This window comes from Ischnura elegans, chromosome 1, assembly GCF_921293095.1.
Source record: "Ischnura elegans chromosome 1, ioIscEleg1.1, whole genome shotgun sequence".
NCBI lineage: Eukaryota > Metazoa > Arthropoda > Insecta > Odonata > Coenagrionidae > Ischnura > Ischnura elegans.
The window spans coordinates 39,415,804-39,440,676 of NC_060246.1; the positions used below are offsets into that span (position 1 = coordinate 39,415,804).

The 24,873-nt window shown below is 36.8% G+C and overlaps 1 protein-coding gene across 1 annotated transcript; it reads left to right on the top strand.

The window, feature by feature from the left end:
- Positions 1-11,478: 11,478 nt before the first annotated feature.
- LOC124159141 (protein disulfide-isomerase A5) lies at positions 11,479-23,983 on the top strand. The gene is made up of 10 exons (XM_046534726.1): positions 11,479-11,625; positions 11,756-11,985; positions 12,079-12,280; positions 12,577-12,797; positions 14,899-15,067; positions 15,219-15,323; positions 15,635-15,950; positions 17,531-17,736; positions 20,083-20,254; positions 21,012-23,983. The coding sequence occupies exons 1-10, from the start codon at positions 11,578-11,580 to the stop codon at positions 21,275-21,277; spliced, it is 1,935 nt and encodes a 644-aa protein (XP_046390682.1). The 5' UTR covers positions 11,479-11,577; the 3' UTR covers positions 21,278-23,983.
- The last annotated feature ends 890 nt before the right edge of the window (positions 23,984-24,873 follow it).

A 24,873-nucleotide genomic window follows, 5' to 3' on the forward strand; every position in this document is an offset into this window, starting at 1 on the left:
AATAAATATATTCTTGTAATTTTGTACGTATGTACTTACCGAGTTTTCAATGAAATTTTTTTAAACTACTTATGACATGATTTTATTTTTTAGATTTTTGTCATAATGCGAAACAAAACAGGATACAAATTCAAATATCGTCTAAGAAGTGAATCTCATTTTATTAAAAAAATCCAGGAGCGATTACTTTGTCTAATGTGTGAAATGTAACGGGTTATTTTCTATTTTTCACGGCATTAGGAATGATATTTCGAAGCACTTGGAGACGCAAGAGCATAAAAGATATTTAAATACTTCTGCATCTTCCTCCAAAATACAGAAATTTATAATAAAAACGAAGAAAAGAAACTTGCATCAGCAGAAGGATGTCTTTCCATGCCATTTTTCATAGTCATTCCTTCAAATCTAAGGCCTGTACATCACAAGTTATCAAATCGGTTTTGCAGCGCACATGATACACAACGCCGTACAAACAGCTGCTGTTTTGTTGCCCACAGATGTGGAAAATTTCGTCATTAAAATATATATTTCTATTTCTACATCACACTGTGCGTCTTCAAATGCTGAAAGAATTTTGTGAAACTGCGGAAGTCGCATGTATAAGAAAATACTTGGTTACTGTAAAACGCGCTAGTTACCTCTTTCGTCAGCTGTAGATAGAATTTTTAAATTATACCACACCATGAATTCCTACTTTCTATATCAGGCTTAATGTCCTAGAATTGTAGAAGAGAGTTTTGAAAAAGAATCCTCAAATTTAGCTAGAGTTTAAAAACAATCAATCACCTTTTTTTAAAATGCTATTGAAGTTATTGAGGGTGATAAAATTTTGATAATCGAAGTAGCGAATGAAGTTTAAAACATCTGAATCAAAAGCGGTCAGAAAGTCAAAGCGATCGACTAAAATCTCTATGACTTTGACCCCCATTATGACTTTCGGAGGTCAAAATAAATTGTTGTACGGATGAATGACCTGCGTAACCGACTTTGGCACCCTTCAAAACCTATAGTTTGACACGTTGGTTGTCATGATGGCCAGACATTTAACTCTATGACCTTTGACCCCCAGTGAGACCTCGGTGGTCAAAAAATCAACAATACGGATCTATTAACTGAAAAATCGACTTTGGCACCCTTCAAAACATATGGTTCGAAACCTGGGTGTCACGATGGCCGGACGTTTACGTCTATGGCCTTTGACCTCCGTATTAACCTTGTAGGTCAATTAGTGAATAATACGGGTATTTGGACAATACCAATGACTTGGGTGCCCCTTAAAATCCATGGATCGACACCTGTTGGTATGCTATTCTTTTTGCCACCCTTATGACCTTGACGGTGACCTTACTGGGTCAACGGTTGACTTTTCGTAAATGAAAGTGTTTTTTTCGGGTTTCTTGTGTCCGAAAACCCAAGAATTGACATTTTGGTCAATGAAATTCAGACATTTTCAATCTCGATTTTTTACATTAAAACCACATAAGGCAAATTAAAATATTTTGTTTGGACCCACATTGTGAGGTCAAAAGGTCAAAATTGAAAATGTTGCTTAAACTCAACAAAACTTAGGACCTTTCCCCATATAGGTAAGTGTGCCAATTTTCATGAATATTGCTCGATGCAAAGTTACTAAAATTACGGGTTAAAAATGACACACGACCGTTGGGACAGTCTTAATATTCATTTTCTAGGAATGTCACCGTTAGGTTAATCTACTAGTAATAAGTAATATTTCTAAAATAATTTTGCCTTTTTATGGACCCCTCCCTTCATCCCATGTGAGATATCGTGGGATTTTGCTCCACGCCTTCTTTCTAATCTCACGTAGGATTTTTCAAAATGCGTATTTTCAGTGTAAATACGTTAATCTAGGCTTAATTGTGTTGGGCTCATAAATAAAACGATTTGTTTAATTATTTTTATTGAAGATTACCGAGATCGCAATAAACTGGTTTTTGCGGAAAAAATTACGTGATCTTTTCCAGAACCCCTTCTTTTTACCTAGAGGGGGTGAAGCCGAGGTCTAGGGGGAGGAAAGCCATGGTATAGGGGGGGAAGCCATGATCTAGGAGGGGGGGGGGCAAGCCAAGTTGTGACATTTTAGCATGGAAAAGATGAATGAAACCAACATTATAACAGCGCTTTATTAGTTTATGAGATTATTTCATTGAAAAAATAGTTTTATTGCAGTTACTTAACTTATATTAATACATATCATTTTTCGTTGGTTTGAAGAAAATTTGTTGAATACTTTCGTTTCAATTCAGTACTGATTTTGCTTAAAGAATTTTGCGATTTTTGCTTCTAGGGGGACAGCTGCTCCCCCTGCCCTTCGCTGGGTACGCCCATATTTACATATGACATTCTTAATCAATTTATTTAATACGATCGCTTCTCGCTTTATCTTGATTTATTTAGCTTTTTGCGCACAGTCAAGGCTATAAAATGCCTTAGTTCATCGTAAAAATATATTTATTAAGTGCATAATCATTTGGCGTGCCCAATATCGTCGCTTTTCAGCGACTTTGCAGCGGATGAGCGTTAAAATATCTCAAGCGCGCATATGGAATATCGTCTGCAGTCCCAACCGTGACGTCACGCTCCCTCATCCCACTCACTTCCACGCCGTGCGATGCTGGCCACAGCGTTCCGCCCGAATGGCAGGTCTACTTACTTAAATGGTCTAAGTGATAGCGTTTTTGTTCCCTTATAATTTGAAGGATCTGTCATTAGTTTAATATCCTAATTCGTACGTTGTATGAATGTACGGGAAACGTTCATCCTATCACTTTCAAACTTGCACTCGGTGAGGGTTTGGAAATAGGTCCTCAGGTGAGGTCAATTTTATACTCAGGGGCCTATCGGGGCATTTCCATTTCGATGATTCGTCATGACCGTCGCTACATTGGCGTACCCAGCGAGGGGGGGGGGGAAGCTGCCCCCCCTAGAAGCAAAAATCGCAAAATTCTTTTAGCAAAATCAGTACTGTATTGAAACGAATGTATGCAACAAATTCTCTTTAAACCCACGAAAAATGATATGTATTAGTTATGTTATGAGTTAGTTATGATCCTGGGTACGCCCTTGCGTCGCTCATCTTCGTTTCTGCTTAATTCTGTTTTCGTGTATTATAAAAGTTCAGATTTTGACTTATTTCAACGTATTACGGAATGGAAAATGCTATTATTCTTCCAAGAAAGAAATATTTGGGAGCTAAGAACGCTAATGATTTCCCAGCAGTAATGAACTATTTCAGTTCAATATCTTACACTAATATCATTTTTCTTCAAAAGGAAAATTTGTTCATAACTTTCGTTTTGACCTTAATTTATTTTTGCGTATAGTGGAGGGTAGTTCCCTCCCCCCCCCCCCCCCCCCACCCTAGAAGCCCATGGGTACGCCCAATCACTCCATTGAACTAAGAGGCTTTTAATGTTTTTTAATACTCATTGTGATAGAGATTTCATTTGAAATTTATTGATTTTAAGCAAGCCACCCGGTGTTGCTCGGGAAGTAAAGTACCCATAGAAGTGGGAAACTTGGAAGTGGGAATTCATGCTCACAGGGCAGGATTTTTAGGTAAAAGAAACAAGGCAGGTCTGATGATGGTATACATATATAACTGCAAACAATGGAAAGAATGATTTATGTATATCGCGCACGGGATGAACTTACGCACACCCCAGAAAAAAGTTTTGCACCAAGATTATATTAATAGGTAAAAGTAGAATCCTTTTAACTATGTTTTACCAGACCTTGACAAGGGTTTTGTCTACCCAGTAGGATTAGCAACCACAGAAGTTGAATGACGTGATGCAACTAATGGTAATGAAATAAGGGCGCTAAGGACGCGTCGGACAAAACCATAAGTAGCACTACGTGATTAGGGAGCATGAAATGCACCTACGAACTAACTTTGGTAGACCAACAGACATCCTATTTTATATATATAAAAGATAATAAAAGTACAATGTACTAAAATAATGAATGTTTACTGTTTTGTATAGGTAAACATCGTTCACAGCATCTTCCTCTTTCAGTTATATACCACATCCCCACACACTTACGATAAGTTAGTTATTTATTTTTATTTGACCACCAAAATATTTACTAGAAATAATTTATACGGCAAAACAACGTTTGCCGGGTCAGCTAGTGTAACTTTAATAATAAATACTCCTCAGTCTACATTATTGGCGGTGATCGCTACAGTGATTAGTTTCCTATAAATATATAGGTAGCACGATCATAAGGTATTGCTTCGGTTGCTTCATTACTATTTAAATCGAATAAGTATTGGATTACCCATATGGTAACTGCATTACCATTTGCAAAAATTTGAGAACATTTCTGCGCATTATTTAAAAAATCTAAAAAAACCCCTTATACTATTCATAGGAAAATTTTCCATAGTTCCTGAAGAGTACCGGAGAACTTATTGACAGTAACTCTCACACCAAGTGGAAATCTTTATCACATCAGTTATATTTACTTCCGGAGCTTTATCTCAGCGAATGCGAAAGAAATCTTTAAGTAGGCATTGTCAGAATTTAGTTCTGCCTGATTTTCGTTGTTTAATCGGTATACTTGCAGCCACTATAATAAAGTTGGTGAAAATTTGTAAACCATTCTACGAATTAATTCAAGAATCTAAGGAAAACCCTGACTTATATCCCAATATTAAAATATTTATTTCACTCACTTCTAATCAGGTAATTTTTTAAGGATTATTCTGACATTCGTCGTAGTGTTTTCTTTCGGGGTCGGTGGCGAGGTTTTTCCTATATTTAGATTCATATTTGAATTCACCGTTTACCTCTTCCAGATACCTAGCTCCGTAGCCGAGTAAGTTCATACAGTGCGCGGGTATTGTTGCCGAAACCTGGGAGGAATCGAGTCCGAATTAATCATACATTATTCATTTTTAAAAAGACATATTCTTAACATCATGCAGCCATTATAATTATCTCTTTCAAAAAACTGAGCTAAACTTTTTCTTCCAGCATTAAAACATTCACTAAACCAAGTATAAACTCAAACAACCCAATACAGCAGACAATCTCCTTCTCAACACACTGGTTGTTCAGGGCTGCCACCACCTCGTATGAATAATTCCCCCCATTTCATGTATGTCCGCGGACATTGCTTTTTTGGGAAGGAAAATTTTTTTCTTCAAAAAGCTTTTCTTCAAAAAGAAAAAATAAATATTATCAAATAAAGCAGTGGCGCCGACTCCATGGGGCCTGAGGGGGGCCGAGCCCCCTCAAAAATTCGTCATGGGTGTGAGGAAAAAATGTGCCAAGCTTGTCTATTTTCCCCGGAGTGTCCAAATATCAAGATTCGAGTTATCAGGGTTCTAATGTTGATCTAATGACTCTTCTAAAATGCTTAAGAAAACTTAAAACTCACTCCTTATAAAATTTCCCGGGGTAAGATCCCCGGTTTGGCCCCCCCAATATTTTTTGTAAGTCGGCATCCCTGAAATAAAGGCAACCCAAAAAGACTAATTTGGAATTTTTATATTGTTATTACTTGTTTAATGATAATTTTATCATAAATTATTTAGTAAAGGATGTTAATACAATAAAACACCCAGAAATACATAAATTTTCAAATGCCTTTGCCTAAGTAATTCTGCTTTATATGACATGAATGGAAGAAATTAATGCATAAACTCACTGCACATTGTTCACACCAGTACACGCTTTCTATTATTTTTCCCATGATTGGCACAAACTGCACACCTCCTTTAGGGGTTTCCTTCCCAGCCAGTGGCGCAGCGAGGGGGGGTTTTGGGGGTTAAAACCCCCCCAAGAGTTGAGAGAAATTTTTAAGTTTAATCCATTTTCTTATTTGGATTGATATTACCAATAGAAAGCGTAAGGATTAATAAAGTATCCCTCAGAAAGCCGTAAAATTCACCATTTTGAACGTTTATCTTAAAATTCCGCAATTTATTAATCTCGCACCTACCGTTTATCCTGGACTATAGTATGCCATACCTTCACAAACACCGGTATTAATACCGGTGTTTGTGAAGGTATGGCATACTATAGTCGCACCTAAACCCCCCCCCCCCCATCCTTAATTCCTAGCTGCGCCCCTGTTCCCAGCAGCAGGAATTCTCCTTATCAAATGTCATTCGGTGAGTCTTGATACTAAATTGTCAAAGGAGTGACGGCCACGTCCAAACTGTCCGTATGGAGTTGCAAATTTAAAAAGAAATATAACCTCAACTAGCTACACGTGAAGTGATAAAAGGGCCAATTTTTTATTCGTGTTTTCCCAGTGAATAACATGTGAATTTAGGACTGCGGAATTCATTAGTCTGCTAAATAACTTCATACGCCACTCATTATGGCGTTTTCTTTCCATTAGGTACGAATGTAATGACATGTAGAGGCGGTCTGGGGTGATTGGGGGCCCTCTGCTGGCGCTCATGATGGGGCCCCCCCCTCAGCGGAAGATTCACCCCCCCCCCCCCTCCGAAATATTTTTGGATTTTGCATGACCGGAAATGGATTTTAACGCTATTCTGGCTCTAAAAACAAGATAAAATTTTAGAAGAAAAAATATAATGAAAAGTAGGAACCTCACAGCTTAATATAAAATTTAATTGCGTTTTATGGTTCTATTATCTATTTGCTGAATTTGCTCCTTGAAAATGCCCTGAAATTAAAGAACCTCTAAAATAACCTTTTCGAATAACGCTTTAAAGAGCAAAAGTAAAAATGTAAAATATTACGAAGCACATTTTGGGGCCATATAAAGACTTTTGGTTGTTATGCGTTAACTGTGTCTAATTAATTTTTTCATGACGTATAGATGTAGTCACAAGTATGTCGCTTTTATCCATACTCGTTGGCTATTGTTTTAAAGTCTAGATAACAACTTGTGCAAAAATTGATTTACTAATTTTGTAGAAAATTTTAAGCCTGATTTAACAAACATATCTCAAACTATTTTTTTAAGGATGATGTTTAACGATTTGTTTCGTCCATATAATTCAGCAGGGCAATTTAAACTGTCGGGTAGAGAAAAAAACAACAGGTAGCATATTAGTACATTTTTAATATTTTAACTTATTTTGATATTTATATTAGAAAAGTTAATTTAAAAAAAGTATTTTTATCAGTCGCTGTCAAGTAATTAATGGAACCGAATTATTTTTGTGCTTTCCTTCTAAGTCATTATGTGTTCAGGGACTCGTTAAAAATACAGACTTTATAAATAATTACAACTGTATTAATACAACCAACTTCTATACTCTTAAGGTCTGTTTACACACGTACGGGTTAATGTCTATATGTATGAACGCGAGAATGAACACCAAAATGCACCGTGTAACCACCCAACTTGTGCGAATGCATGCACAGAAAATAGAACCTGTTCTAATTTGGTTCATGCATTCGTACATTTTCCGTTCCGGTCCACAAAAAGCATTCACGCAAACGTATATTAACTCGTACGTGTTAATGTATCGTGTAAACAGGCCTTTAAGGAAAGAAATAAAAATTAGCAATTATGGCCAACTCTACACAATTGACATTCTTTAAATATTGCTGATATTTGACGCGAAGCTAAACTTGAATGCGACAGTCTATCCAAAAACTCGCTTCGAGTGGATGATGAGCTGGGATTTGAAATATCAACATGGAGAACATGCATACGTCAAATAAACAGAAGCAACGCGCCCGCAGAAAATCCAGAAAAATGCTTCAGGAGACCAATTTCCTAACTTTTTTGGATCATTTTATTTCAGAGATATATTTATGATAGACAGTAGAGGTTCCCGTGGAGTCCATCCTCTTGAAGGGCTCAAACCCTTCTAACTATCAGATTCGCGACTAGTCAACAGCTGCTACGGGCGTACAGAAAGGTTTACATAGATATAAAACGAATTGGGTTGGGAGCCGCTGGAGACTCGGAGGCTGCGCGCTAGGCTTAGATAGCTTGAGTAATTGAGCATGAATATCTTCAAGAGCGACACGGAAATCATATTAGCACCCCACTAAATTTCCAGGTACGACAAAAACAATAAAAAAGTAGATATTTAGGCGAACGGATAGGTGCGGGAACTCGTTATCTCCCATGCACTACAAAGAACTTCAATAAATGCCAGGCATAATTTCGTTAGAACATTTCATTTACATATGAATACGGCGGGTGTCCTAACATCCCCCGCCACACGCCTATAGAGGCAGCTTGCGGGGTAGCATTCAGATGTAGATTACCACCATAAAACTTTTACTAACAAAACGGCCTACTACATGTGCACGGTAGTGTCTTTATTTATCAAATAATTTGCCAAAAACTACCGTTTTTGAGTCTTAATAATCCCAAATAAGCGGGGGGGAATTCCCCAGACCCCCGGTCCCCCGCCCTTTGGTCCAAAGTTAAATCCGCCTTTTATATCAGGCGTATCACTGTAGGTTGTGAAATAATAGATAGTTTCTTTCCTTTGTTTGCGTTTGGCGCAATACGTATATTGAAAATACAAACTATGCGCACAAAAAATTAAAATACACGTACAAAACTAACTAAAAAAATAAACGCAATTATGGAGAGAAGAAAGAACCGCACGGAAAGTTCACTCGATGCGCGTCACAAGACGGTATTTTTTTAACTATTGAAATTAAAATACGAATATCCCAACGTACCTGAATCTGTATTTAAACTCTCATTGTGTAGTAAATCGATACAGGAACCACTGTTCTTGTTCAGCCAATCACTGAAGTTTTTGAAATATTATTAACATAAAAGAGTTTCATTTCTCCTCATTTCTTTTCTGCGCACCGCTTCTGTAAACACGTTTCAAATTAACACTTCAAAGAAGATGAAACTGTCTCACTAACCAAACCAGCATTCACTGAACTACCAAGGTGTACTAAGGATTCCGCGATCTGTGTGATGTGTGAGGAAAAATTGAGAATGTTTGTGTGCGCGCGCAGCTTCCCCCCTCCAACAACGCTTTCTTCCCTACTTCCAGTCGAGAACTACTTGGCACTGATTCCCACGGTACCCTTTGTCAAAAAATCATACAAGAGAGATGAGTAAAAATAACTCACATACGGGTGTGTGCCGCGTGTCGTAAAGGAGATTGCCCCGACGTTTCGCGACCGACTGCTGGTGACTTTTTCAAGTGAATAATGCTGGGATTGGTTTTTGCTGCCTTTTAAATTTCAGGTGGGCGGAGGGTGTGAGGAGTTAGGACTGGAGGGGGAAGATAACGAAATGTTGCGGATGACTGGGTTCCAAGTATTGCTGATTCTTAATCCGGTATCTCTATTGTAGTTGTTCTTGTTCTTCTTTATTTCTATGGCCTCGCAGATGAGTCGGGTATCCTCGCGATGACTCTTGATTTTTCGAAGTCGATCGCCATGTCCGGTGGCTTCGTGCTCCGCTACGGCTGACTTTGAAGAGTAACCTAGTCAAATGGCCCGCTTGTGTTCTTCTATCCGAGTTTTGACTGTTCGTCCCGTATCCCCGATGTGTTTCTTCTCGCACGATCGGCAGGGGATTTCGTATACTCCTTCAATTTGAAGTGGCGTCCTATCCTTGGCATTTCCTAAGAGGTGTCGTACTTGGGCGTGTGGTTTAAAAATGGCTTTAATGTCAAATTTCCGGAGGATGTTACCGATCTTATCCGTCGTTCCTTTCACGTAGGGGAGAAAGGCTTTCTTTTGGTTAATGATGTCTTCTGCGTCTTGGGAATTGTTCCTGTTGTCCTTGTTGATAATCTTTTTAAAATTACGGGATATAGCTCCGTTGTCGGAACCATTAAGACGTAGGATGGATTTCAGCTTAATAATTTCTGAAGATAGATTCTTCGGGTCACTCAGCCGGATCGAACGTTCCATTAGAGAGGTCATCACAGCGTTTAATTGAGCAGGGTGGTTATGAGAACTGGCGTGGAGATACCGATTTGTTGATGTCGGTTTTCTATACACGGCGTGGCCTAGGCTTCCGTTGTCATTCTTCTTCACCAAGAAGTCGAGAAATGGCAGTTTTCCCGATTCTTCTATCTCCATAGTGAATTTAGTATTGCTGTAAAGGGTATTTAAATATTAAAAAAATTCTTCTAACTTCTGTCGACCATGCGTCCAAATGATGAAAGTGTCGTCTATGCACCGTAGCCAAATTTTGGGTTTATGCGCTGCATTTTTGATTTCCACTGTTTCCAAGTGTTCCATATAATATTCGCCACTACTGGAGAGATGGGAGATCCCATCACCGCCCCTGAAACTTGTTCGTAAAAATTGTTTCGCCATCGGAAGAAAGTGCTGTGCAGGCAAATTGATGTCAGAGTAGCGATGCTCTTGTCGCACTTTTCTTCTATTAGTTGGACCGCCTCTTCTCCAGGTATATTCGCGAAAAGTGACGTGAAGTCAAAACTGACGAGAATGTCCTCCGGGTTCACTCGTATCTCCTTTATGATTGAAAAAAACATGTATTTTTTGGACCGATAAAACATTTTTCATAACTCCTTCAATATTCTTTTAATGGACTTTTATCGGTGCTCATTTGAAAGGTATCGAGCCCTATGAAAATATAGGTGCCCTTTTGCCAGGAAATCAGTCCTACTTTACCGTTTTATGGCGTCGATTACATAACTCCGAGTATTCACCATATAAAAGTTCCCTATCACCAACCATATCTCGTCAAGTATTCTCTTAGATCATTCCGAAAAAAACGTCTCTCTTTGATTTTTATTTAGCAACATTTTCTTTGTTAACTTTCTGTGATAGTTATTCCTCATTCTTAGTCATTCGTGAATAACCGTTCGATAACGAAAACGTTTTTTTCCACACAAATTCTATATTGTCAATCGTGAAGCACTAAAAAATGTATTTAACTTATCGAAAAAACGTCATGTTACAATTTTTACTTAAAATTTGGTCCTTCATCGATTTCAAAAATCTTATTTTCAAACCGTTCATCACGGAAAACTTAAAGATAAGATTATATTTTGAGAAAAACTCAACTCCCGAGGAGGGGCGGAAAAAAATCGCACGTTGGAAGCGTCAATCACCGGTGTGTCTCTCATGTTTGCAAATGTTAGGTTTTTTGGCCAATCAATCAACTCAGCTTTTCTCAATGGGGTTTTATTCGGTGAATTCGAATAGCATAATGACATTAAAAAATTAAAACAACAGAATTAAATTAAATAAAAAAATAAACACAATAAAAAATTAAATAACCGCAGCAGGAACCTCACAGCAATAAATAAACAGCCGTAAAATAATTTAGACTGCATTCACTACCAAAATGTCTCGATTTCAGCATCTTTTACTTGTCTATTGTACTAGGTCCTTGATTAATAGTGGGAAAGTTGACTTCCACGATTTCAAACTCAGAGTTAGGAAGGGCCATGATTTCAAATATTTCAAATAACGTTCCATTCTGTTCATTGTTCCTATCGACAACACGATAGCACGACAGCGTCGACCGTGCGCACTGATATCGATAGTTGCGATTGCGATGCGTGCGCTATCTTCACGTTCCGATACAACTAAATTTAAAGACGTGTAAAAGATAAGCCGGTTAATGAGAAGAAGATAGTGTGAAATCTGCAAAATGCTTCTTAGGATAGTTCTTTGTTTTACGCTGACCGTTTATTTTTTGGTATTTAATAGTTCATTAATGAGAAATTCATTTTAAATACGCACTATTAAAACGTTGGTGTGTTATGTTTACAAACAGGTGTTTTCACCGAAATATTTGTCTATGAGAACGTACCTTTATATTATTTCAGGCGGCGTTACCTCCGGCCAACACAGTCCAAAATAAAACATACACGCATAAGCAAGCTACAGAAGAAATCTCAGATATGAAGGAATTTAAGAAAATTTTGAGAACGAAGAACAACGTCCTAGTCTGCTTCGTGAACTCGATGAAGCAGAACTCCCAAATTCTAAAGATATTCAGAGAAGTAGGGGAAACAATCAAAGGGCAAGGAACGATGATCATCGTTGATTGCTCAGGGTAAGTTACTCTTTCGTGACGAACGTAAGTTTCTTGCTTAGAAGTTATTTTCTAATTTACCACGTTTCATTTTTAACTTGAACTTCATTGCAGGGATGGCAAAAAAATATGCAAAAATTACAAAGTTAAGCCACAGACTTTCGTATTAAAGCATTACAAGGACGGAGATTTTCACAAGGACTATGACCGACGAGAAACAGTGCAATCAATGACGAATTTCATGCGTGATCCAACAGGTGACATCCCTTGGGAGGAGGAGAGCGTAACCGACGTTGTTCACTTTCAGGATGCAGAGGTGAGTTTATATTAGTTTATTTGCCAAATGATGTGTTATAGTTCTTATATCATTAGTATTAGTGCTTATCATAATTCACATAAAATGCTAGCTCAAGTCAGATATCCGAAAGCACAGAGGTGGTGGACTTGGGTGTTTAAAATATTATCCAATGTATAGAGGACTGGCTCAATTTTTGCATCTGACGTCACTGTAATTTTCATGTATTTTGTCGATTCCAATATGTCGAGAGAGTTTGTATCGTTCGGATTTATTTAGTGTGCTTCATAATTTTATGTGATTGAATTTGATTTTAGGCTCTGGCTAAGTATCTGAAGAAAGAGAGCAAGCCTACTATGGTAATGTTTTATGCACCTTGGTGTGGGTTCTGTAAACAGCTTAAACCAGAGTATGTTGCCGCAGCTAAAGATCTAAAAGGGCACTCAATTTTAGCAGCTATTGATGTCAATCGCCCGGAAAATGCAGTGCTACGGCAGCAGTACAACATCACTGGCTTCCCCACTCTGCTCTATTTTGAGTAAGTGTTCTCACTTATATCTTTAATGAATTCATTCTTGACGTTTTGTGCAAGAAGTGATGTCTATCGTACACAAAAAAAACTGCTCTAGAATTCTAAGATTAAATTGAATATTACTTGCTGAGGTTGTAATTAAATTTTAAACCTGACTCCATTTTCACGAAAAAAACCATAGTTAATTTGAATGGAGTTTTGTTCACTATTTATTTATTCATAGATATTTATTGGACATGTATAAAAGGGTCTAGCACTGAAAGAGAGTATATACTCCATAAAATATTATCTTCTTCATTGAAGATGCAATGCTCTCTCAAATCCAGAAAAATTTAGAACGTGCCAAAGGCATGATTCCTATGCTGATAAGTGACATCTCACATCCTCATCCCCCATTGATGAGCAGTTGTTAACGAAATTGTAAGCAGCAAGTAAACCATATGCTTTTGAACCAGTTTTTGGAGTGTTTGCAGTGAGATTTCATGGCAGCTTGTATACAGTGAGATGAGTGCTGAATTAAAATGAAATAAGAGGCTTAATGTTGTTGGTTCTATTTATTAGTAAATGAATGGAGATGAGTTTATAATGGATATTGTTGGGCACCTCACTGCAATGCGGCTCTAATTCCTATAATGTGTTTATTTTCCGTTGCAGTGCGAGCATATATTTTCTGCCTGCAATATTTAGTTTTGTATGCACTGATAATACCTTCATTTTGATCTAGTCGTCTTTTTTACATTCTTAATCTTTCATTTTACACATCTCCTTCGAGGCCTTCCATAGCTGGTTTCCACCTTCACAAGTGTGTGGAAAACTGTTTTTGTGACTTCCATATCTGAATGTAACAATTAGTTCTGGCCTTGCTATTTTTTGGTCAATTACATGTAGAGGATTGAGGTGATTGGCAATTGGATTTTGATTTTATTTTTCATAAGCTTAAAATAAGTTATTTTCTGGGTTATTTCAGTGACCCAATAAATACAAGAATCAGGATTTCTAACCATTTTGAACGTTACATTTTATGTAATTGTTTCTGTGCTGACAATTGCATCCAAGAGCACAAAAATTATTCAATGAGTTTGATTGGAATTGCAAGTTAAGAAAACAAATGTTCATTTAAAAAATGGAAGCCTACCAAAACCAAAAAGAACTAGTTTATTTTGATTGTGCGTAACTTCATACTTAGTATCAAGGAAACTATGCTGGAAAAGTAATTCTTAATTAGGTATTCCAAGTAAGTTATAATAAGGGATAAAATTTTGAAAGCATTTTAAAAATAGAATACTTTGCACTGTACACTTTCATCACATTTGTCAAATTTTGAATGTTGTGCATCAGTATGCCTTCATTACACCTTTAGCCGAGCCTAGATTTTATTGAAGCATTAGAAGCGTGACAGGAACAAGCACAATGATATTACACATGACATCATTACTGAAGTCGTGGCACTCATACGCACCCAGGAGCAATTAACGAACTGCTTGGGAGTACTCTGGAGCTTTTATAACATTCCCTGGACTGCACCCCTAATGTGCCGTTTAACGAGGCCTTAAAACTTGGCATTTAGGGGGAGAGGGAGGGTTAAGGAGTTCAAAAACTCCCAGAGCACCTAGGAGTTATCAGTCTTACATGCACTACCTCTAAGGGTATCTCATCCCCCTTACCCCTATCCACCAAAGCACTCCCCATCCAAATGAGCCCATTCGATAAGCTCAAAAAGTTTTCTGGCTACCATCTTACTCAAAAGTTGGTTCCTTGTAGTTTGAAATAAGATTTTCTCAGCTTTCATCATTTCATCTTAAATGTTAGCTTCATTTATAGTGACTTGTAAGTGAATCTGCCAATTTTGAGATGTGTAAACAACACTATTTTATGGAGTAATATTTGAAATGAACTACTAGTTGGATAAGCTGGTGATCACTAATGTAAAAATATTAAAATCATCTTATGAGAGTTAGAGTTGCCCTGTATTTTCCTTTGCATCCACCTTACAGTCCGCATTCCTGGATTTTTATGGGGTGCACAGCCCATAAGTTTTTAATTTTGATACTAAATAGATGCTTCTTTATATCACTTCTATTTAGTATACGTCCCTAATTTTTTTCAGAAACGGGAAGCTTAAATATAACTATGAAGGTGACAATAAAAAAGATGCGATTGTCAAATTCATGAAGAATCCCAAGGAGCCACCGGTGAAGCAGAAAGATGTTGAATGGTCAGAAACAGAGAGTGATGTGGTGCATTTAGGGGAGAGCAACTTTCACAGTACACTTAAAGTAAGAAATTTTGCATTAATTGAATGCTTAAAAGTACATGTATTTTGCCAATTAGATAAGGTTTTGTAGATATTGTGGCATTTATTATTTAAACATTAATATTTTTACATTATTTTTCTTTTCTTTGATTATTGCTGTTAATTTTCAATAGGAACATGCATCTGTGCTAGTAATGTTTTATGCACCGTGGTGTGGACATTGTAAAAAGATGAAGCCAGAATATGAAAAAGCAGCATCTGTGATGAAAGATAAAGGGGTAAGGCTTACTCTGTTTCACAAAATTCCTTGAATCTTCATTTTAAACAGTCCCTTTATGTAGTGAAAGCATAAACATTGTTACTTTCATGAATGAATTTGACATAAATGACTCCAAGTTTAAGATGAAATTAAATGGCATGGCTTATCTTAAATAAATATTGGAGATGCTTAAATAAATAGATGTCTAAAATAAATATTGGACCTTAGCAATGTTTTTGTGAAAGCTATAGTATCTTCTGCATGTCCTTAAATTATTATAGTTAGAAGTTATCATGTTGGATTTTCATCTATTCTCTCCGTTTGTTCTAGATACCAGGCATATTAGCTGCTGTGGATGCCACGAAGCATACCGAACTCGGGCGATCACATGACGTTAGGGGATATCCTACTGTGAAATACTTTAAAGATGGAGAATTGGCATTTGATGCTGGCAATATCCGTACCTCTGATGCCATCATCGAGTTCATGCGCAACCCAAAGGAACCACCTCCTCCCCCACCACCTGAAGCCCCATGGAGTGATGAGCCTGTTGGTGATGGAAACAATGTTTTTCATCTTAAAGACGAAACTTTCAAACAGTTCCTAAGAAAGAAGAAGCACGTGCTTGTTATGTTTTATGCCCCATGTAAGTTTTCATATATGTCAAAATCCCTGAGTGTACCCTTAGCAAACTAATAGCACAATGAGAGTTAAAAGTTGTGGGGGGGAACAAAAAAGGAAAATATTTCACAAGAGTCTGCATGAATTTAAGGAACAAAATCCTTGCTTGCTCATGTTTCATTTTCTTTATTTTCCTGCTAAAACATTTAGTGCCATTATTACATGCAGCTAATGTAATAACTGAATTTCCCCTGAGTGGGATGTCATCACCCCTGAGAACCTGATGCAGCCCTTCACCCGAGGGTGTGTAGGTAGTGGTGAAAGGGAGTTAATGGAAAGGTTGGAGGGGAACAGGGCCACAGCTTGGAATCAAGTAAGGGCGGATTTTAGGTGCAACTAATTCTGAAGGGTCTGGAAGGGGGGGGGGGCTGGAATACCCGCTGGGGTAAGCGGGGATGCGGGGGCCCTCCCCGAGAAAATTTTTAAGATAAATGGTTCATAATAGTGAGTTTTATGGCTGTGTGGATAGTTTAATTTTTTGTTAGTGAGTCATCTGCCCCCCTGATGTAAATTACAAAATTGGTCACATTAAAATATTTTTATAAAAAAAAATTTCTCTGAGCTCTGGGGTAGGGGGGTTTATCCCCCAAAACTCCCCCTCGCTGCACGACTGGAGAAGAAGAAAGTGAGGTAGAGTGTGAGGAAATGGCAGGGGTACCAAACTACTTAAGAAAAAAGTTGAAATTCCTTAATGATTGTTGTGAACTAAATACAAATGGACCCAAAGACACATCAAAGCACCCAAGACTGAGGCATAAAGCATGCACGTACGAGGCAGGTAGATAAGTGAGGAAATCATCCATGCCAAGACCTAACCTTAAAACTGAGGAAGAATTTCAGGCTGTGTGCCATACAACAGAGCTAGAAGGCAGGTAGTGGTGAGTCACCCCTTGCTCATAGCGGGAGTGTTGGTAGCAATTATGAAGGGTTTGTGATTAATGCTCCACACGAAACAACCTTCCCCTCCCATTCACGAGCATCTTGAGAGTTCCATTGCCGAAACCCTTAGGCTTGCTCACTGAGCAGCGATACGATCTTTAGCAAGAGCTATACTTGTTAAAGCAAATGGATAGATTTTCCCTAGTATTACCATTTTTACTTGTAGAAGCTGCACACCTTTTTTCCGGATATGCCGGTGAAAAAAAGGGGGTTGTGAGGCTTACATGAACCCTCCACATTTTCATATCATAACTGCTGTCATCATGAACATCCTCATGGGAACTTTCGCAGGAAGTACATTTCTGACATTATTTAACTTTAATAATCATGGTATCGTAACTTAAATTTATCGATTCACCAATAAATCATGAGTTCCTATATAAGACTGCACCCAACAAAGCACTAAGAAGTGTTTTCCTCACGAGCCAGCCCAAAAATGGGGGTGCGTAGGATACACGAGGGTGTGGCTTGCACGAGTAAATATGGTAATTAAAAACAGAAAACTGTATCCTGTGTCTATCTTTTGGATTCTGTTCTAAAACTTATTTTTCCCGATGAAGTTTTCAGTCTTTTTCACCTTATTTTGCTTCTTTTTTTGTTTTAAAGGGTGTGGTCATTGCAAGAAAGCCAAGCCAGAGTTTAAGGCAGCTGCTGAACATTTTAAGGATGATTCAAAGGTGGAATTTGCTGCTGTTGACTGTACAGTTTATACTGCTCTTTGCAATACAGTGAATGTCTCTGGATATCCTACAATCAAGCACTTTCACTATTACAACAAGGAAGAACCCTTGCCTTATTCTGGTGATCGTACGGTAAGTTTAACTTCTAAAATTTTGGTGTATCTAAAGGTTTTACATTATCCTGTCTTCCAAAGGTACACTCTTTTTGTTAATATTAGTCAGTTTGTGCTAATGTGTTGGAAGATCAAGATTCACTCTTTAGAATGAGGTGTGGCTCATTTTTATTTGTTTTCCCTAGATATTTTACTATAACCTTTTAAAAATGGTCCATATGGATAAAATTGGATGTCATAAAAAATGAGGTTGATGGGTTAGCACTTAGTTGCGCATGAGGCCAAAATGTGATGTCAATTAATTGTTTCAAAAAGAGATAAATTTATCTTTTCTGGTGGTGAAACATAAAGTCCTATGGGGGAAAATTTGCTGCTTTTTATGTCTGAAAAAGCATTCTCTCGACATCCTCTAGAAATAAAATATTTTTTGTGAAGAACACAACCGCCTGATTTGCTCAAATCACTGGCTTGGATGCTCGTAGGTTATATATAATTCTATGCTTTGTCTGCTGTGTTAATTTACATAACGGAGTTTGTTTATTTGATATTCCAAAATATTTACTCTTATCCTGCAGAATCACAATTTCTGAATGGGAATTGGATTTTCTCTTAATTCTATAATGAATGTTACTTATTCATTATGAGTACTTAAATGTTTCAATGAGTATTGAATATAAAAAAATAAAAGGCACATTTATCTCACTTTAATTTCACAGCTAAAATTTAAGAAAAAATTTAAATAACATATTTTTTATCGATGAAGGTGAAACTTTATCTATTAGGAAATGGGTATCTTTTATAGTTATTGTACAACAACTATTCTGTCTGGACCACAGGCATTTGTGACATCAAATGCTCATTTTTTTAAGGGGAAATGTTTCAATTGTGAGTTTCAGCTATATTTAATAGAATTCTTACAATGTAATTCTTACCAAAGTAATGATATACGTCCCAAAGATTTATTTACATTAGCCTCACCTTCTCTTATAATAGTACTTACCATATTTACCCATAGTAGCCGCGCACCTTTTATCCGGAAACGCCAGTGAAAAAATTGGTGAGCGGCTTATACAAATCCTCAAAATTTTAATGTAAGCTGCATTCCATTTTCCAAATGTTTTCAAATTCTTATCGTTTATTTCTCCAGAGTTTAGCATTGAGACTGGGAAAACTGCACAGGTATTTCTAACCTTATTAACCCTTTCGAGACGGTGAAGTTCTCGCCTTGTGTGACTGCTGTACTGAGCTCCGAGAGATTCTTCTGTCCCCTCCGTACAGAGAATTTTTGCAGGACATTCGTGAAGAAGGGTGTCGTGAATAATCACACACTCTCAGCACCAACCTTTTTCGACCCTTCCTTGTGTGGACTCCGTATTATCTCGGACTCCAAGGGTAGTTGGGCTCCCACCTTTCAGAGTTTACAACCCTACCAGCAGCATTGGTTCGCGGTCAATCATGCTTTGCATATATGAATTAGCTATATGGATAATTGTTGCTTGAACGTAAATTGCAGACTTCGAATTGAATTCCTCGTTTTATTCTGAGAATTGTCAAATTTTGAACGAAGCTCTGCCGTCAATATTAACGCATTTAATGCAGCAACAATTTCCATGTTGATGTTTATACTGAAATCGAGATATAAGTTAATATTTATCGTAGAATTTCATTTAAAAATTGTAAACGCTGCTCAAAAGACAATTCAATTGTTAGTTTATACTTGTTGAGAAAGGAACAAATATTTATTTCGCAAAATGACTGGATAAACAATTGTCTGACTGCGGTCCCTTGCACCTAAGAGGGGTAATATAAGATGAGGGTTTCCGGGTACCTGCTCCCGGATTTTGAGGGTACGGCCTAAGCCCTGCAGTGTTGGGTCCCGAAACAAAGACATCGCACACCCGCTACCGTCATAAAATGGGGAGAGCTAGAAAACTTATATATATTCGGTACTCGTTCACTTGCATAGGAAAATCTCCAACAAAAATATATGGCTTTCGTCTCCCGGGTCAAGAAACGTCCAGATGCATATTCATGTCTTTAGTAGGGAAAAGGTTAATCATGGAAATGTAAATTTATCGATTTAGCAACGAATCACAAGTTCCTGTGTTAGACCGTACTCAAAAAGCATTAGGAAGTTTTTTTTCCTCACGAGCTGGCCCAAAAATGGGGATGCGCAGCTTACACGAGTAAATATGATAAGTAGAAGGCTTTGAAAGTTTTAGAAATGATGAACAATATGCAATTAAAAACAACCGTATTATGTCAGGGAAAAACTACCCAGGTGGGAGTTGATCCACAACCTCCAGCGTGATTAGCAGAATTGAACCCCACCACTTCTGAAATGATTTAATTCTCTGTTTTCTAGGCGAAGGACTTCATCAGATTTATTGATGAGCGTCGCATGCTGTCTTCTAGTAATGCTGAGCCAGCTGTTCAGCAACAACCATTGAAGAGTGGTCCTCTGGAGTTGACAAAAGGCTCATTTCAGTCAACATTGAGCTCAAACCATGTGGTTTTTGTAATGTTCTACAAGCCTGGTAAGATTATCTGCTTGTATTACATAGGTTTCATATTTTATAAGATTTAAATAAATATGTACTATATTTTCAATGCACTTTTGACTGGAATTTTTATTTTTTAGAAGTGATTTAATTTGACTGCTTATTAACTTCATTCTCATCAGTTTGCTTTACATCGCATTATGTTTTTATTTTTATTTATAATTAGGATGTTTGGATTGCACTTTTTTATCATTTCTAATCATTTTAGATTCCTAGCATTTGTTCTTGGTCCCTGGTTCTCGATTCTGGTTTTCAATCAATTTTATTTTCAATGCTTTATTTTCAAAAGCTAAGATTTACACTAAGTTATTACGAAAACTGCCAAAAATAACATGTCAAGTTATCTCTCCAGTGATTGATTCAACAGCATCATCCTATTTAAAGTATGTAATGTAAATTATCTCCTAAAAATATTTTTCCGTTGGAAACTCCGACAAATTATTTTGATAATGATTCTGAATCAAATTTTAGACTTAGGATGGGTTTAAACAAAGCCACCCCATCCTCGTATTCTATCATTACACTGATTTAATGAATGCAGTGGAATCTGTTCATTATAACCCACCCATTGCTTCCTTTTGAAGAAGTTGTAGCCATTCCACATCATTAATTGAGACTAGAAAACCATCACAAAAAATCATTGGCCCCTTCAACTTAATCACAGAGTCCAATATGTTAGTGTTTTAAATTGCTCCAGTTATTTGATATAATTTATTCTTTCTATTTATTTTAGGTTGCACAAACTGTCAGGAGTTGTTATCCGAGATAAAGGATGCTTCTCAAGAGTTGGCAGCTAGTGGTGTTGCTGGCATAGCAGTTGCAACTGTTAACTGCCAACAGGAAAATTCTCTTTGCTCTCAACAGCAGTTGGAATCATTTCCTGTTTTTCAACTCTTCAAAAGATCAAAATTTGCTCTAAATTATAATGGTGATAGGTCAGCAAGAGCATTTGTGAATTTTATAAAGAAAGCAGCCATGGAAAGTAAAGATGAGTTATAAACTGGAATTAATACTGTTTTGAAAGAGCTGTTCATGGGATGATCCTTGTGAGTTAAATTGCCGTGAGTGACCTCCTAACAGGTGGCTGCAATGCAAAATGTTACTTAATAAGGTTTTGCATACATGAGTTGTTTCACCTGAATTCTGAAGCATGCACCTTTTGGTGAAGAATCATCAAGCTGTGTGGCTATTCAGTAGCTTGTTAACTATGGTGCTCGACAAGTTCATGGGAAACTTTTTGATAGGCTACAGTTTATGGAAAAAGTTTCATGTCATGATTATGCACAAGCTCACTCACCCAAATTTCTCCTCCCAATTCCCTAAAATCATCCCAATAGCACGTCTTTCTGTTTAATGTTGCTTTATCCCCTTCAAAAGTAGATATGACTTGTTGTTCAATTGATCCGATATAAGATAAATGTAATTTCTGTGTTAAAAAGTGTTCTTGGTGTAAAATACAAGTCAGCATACAGGGATTTATTTTGTGACATAACTGGTTTAACAAAATACCAGCCCATTATGGCCAGTGGCCAAAGTGTTAAAAAAAAAGATGTATATTTTTTTACATTTTTGCAAGGCAAAATTGTATTGCCAAATAATAAGTGTGATTAGGAATAATTAAATTATTGTTAAATGAGTGTAGAGATAGAACATTATTCTTTGCTTTTAGATATTAGTAATTATTCAATGGTGTGAAGGTCTCGCTTTTGTACATATTTATGCAAATAATTTTGGAAGTGTGAGCTTTAAGAAATAATTTTTGATTTTATGCAATCTTAGATTAATGACCCTTTCACATAAGGCCACTTGCTGGCACTTCCAAGGGTGCTGCACCACCTCACTAAGGTGCTTAGTGTGATGTTGCAGATCAGGAGGCCAAGGAATATCCAGTGGGATGGTTAATTATAACAAGCCTCGGCTATTAATGTCACTGCTCAGAAATGTGGCCTGATGTGAAGGGACACTAAATTTGCAAGTTGTATTCACTTTAGCAACTTTGTTATTAATGTGCTGAGTTGTGGAAGTCATTATTATTCACATGCTTTATTTTTATATCCTGAACAATTCAGAGTAGTATGAGTATTTTGTATGATTTTTCGGAACTGTATAGCACTGATTCATTGTTTGGCACTCATTACTATTGGTATGTTGTATTGTAATGGTGTACCTAGATACTCAATGTTTGCTGACTAGTATAATGATTTGGCCATGTACTTATTTTTTAATGTTTTTATGATTATTGCCGATTCCTATAAATCAAATTGTTATTTTTTTTATATACTTCCACGATTCAAAAAAGAACTCAAAATAATTTGTCTTTCTTTCTAAGTGATGCGGTCATTTAACACAGTCCATTGCTGTAATTAATTTTCTCTGTTAAGGTATGGTGTGATGCAGATAAATTACTCGTGTAGATAGTTTTTGAATGGGCTATTCAAGAACATAGGCTGTTTTGTGTGAATGAGTGAATTTATGCATTGCAAATAATAATAATGATGCTGCAATGACACCTTAATTGACTACACTTCTACCATGTTATTATGATAACATGTGTTGATAGGTTAACTACTGAATATGGGTATTTCTACATGAGAAACCTTTTTAGTAGCAATTGGCTTCCCATTAATTTTTTTGTAAGTTTGCGAGAAGTTCAATGGAAGCATACTGAAAATAGTCCATTTCTTAAGGTGTTCCATGGAGGGGTTTTTGAAGATGGCAACCTTTCTTCACATTCTCACCAATTAAAACATTAGCAGTATTAGTCAAAACTTTGACTCAGAACATGCAATCACCTGGGAAATTTCAAGGCTCAGAAGGCTTTCAAATGCCCTTTTATATGTTCATTTTGCAAAATTCTTGGACATAGGTATTTTACACTCATATTTCAACCTCCTTGGGGTGACCCATTCAGATGTTACTACGTATGTCAATGCTCTTGTCAGTGATTATAGATGGGGAAATGGGTCAGTTTAAGAGCTTTTATCTCCTTAGTAAATTTATCACCCGTGTGAACAAGAAAATTTAACAAAGGAATAGGCAAAAATTTTCCAATCATCTAGAGAGCTCTTTGTGATTTAATATATTGTGATTTTATACATGGTACTAAATATTGTGGGGTAATATATCGAAAATGTACCGGTGAAGGAAACTTTAATGTAGACACACAAAAACCATTTGTCTTTCATTGCAGCATCACTTGACTAGTTTTGTAATTGTTAAAAGTGGTGATTGTTGTTTGTCTTCTAACTATAAAGCATTTGCAGGTCTTCTTTTTAGAATTGGGCTACTGAAAATTATTTCTTTTATTTGTTTCTGGGAAACATGCCATATGGTGTTGCCTTTATTGTTTGGTATTTGAAATTTGTGAAATACATTGGTCATGAAAAGCATCATTAGGCAATGAGCTATTTTTATTATTAGACTGATGTGAAACCAGCACCACTATAGATATTCATCTTTTGAAAACATTTCATATTTGTTATCATTCAACTGTATTTTCTGTGTATTGTCATTGAGGAAGACTGGTTCCAATGCAAATATTATCCATGTCATTGTTGTTGTTATTATTATATACCGCTTAATGTGGAAGGGTTAATTTTCATCAAGTTTGAAAGAATTTATGTCCTTGTGACTCATTATGAGTTTTAACATAAATTGTTCCCTGTACATCTAATTATTGTATAAATGTGGGAATTCAAAAATCTACATTTTGTGTGTTTCATTTCAACAATAATGATTTTTAAAAACTGGTTGGAAACCTAAGAGATGGAGTGATCATATAAGTAATCAACATGGATGAAGGTTTTCTAACTCTACTCAATAAACCTGGCACATATCGCTTAAAATGAGTTGTGTGCATACAAATGGGCAGTCTGGCCAGGTCGGCTGGTCGGCGATCGCCAAGGGCCCCGAGCTTAAGATGCCCCCTCCCATTTTCCATAGTTATTTGACTGATTACTTTTTATGCCATGGCAATCAACAGTTAGGAAACCACTTCTATATTATCATGTACCATATTCCAGGCCTGCGAATTTCAGTAATACAAATTATCAACTTATATCCGCTTCATAATTTGATACTGGTATCACCACCATGAAATTTTCTTCCATTCTGGTTTTTCAATCTACAGTTTGTACAAAGGGGCCAACTGTGCTGGTTTCCCACTAACAACACCTCCACAAAGCACTTCAAAGAATAATGGCCCATATTTACATCATTAGAATGTTCTTGAATAGAGTAAAACTATGTTGTTTCAACATATTTATGCATGCTAAAAATCTTGCAAGTGGCATGTAAATCATAAAAATACTATTTTTTTATAATTCTTTTTTTTGCTCTGATTACTTCAACTTTTATATGCATTGCTTTATCAAGCAAGATATCTCTACAGATATACATATGGATATGATCTGTAATATTTCTCAGAAGATTTATAATCACAATAGTGTTAGACTGTTATGACTTGGTTCTTGTTAAGTAAATACAGCACACTCCCGATTACCCGGGCTAATGACGTGGGAGAGAAGCACGAATAATCGAAAAACACGGATAACCCAAATTTTTACCTATACGTCTTGTAATGTTCATAATTTACG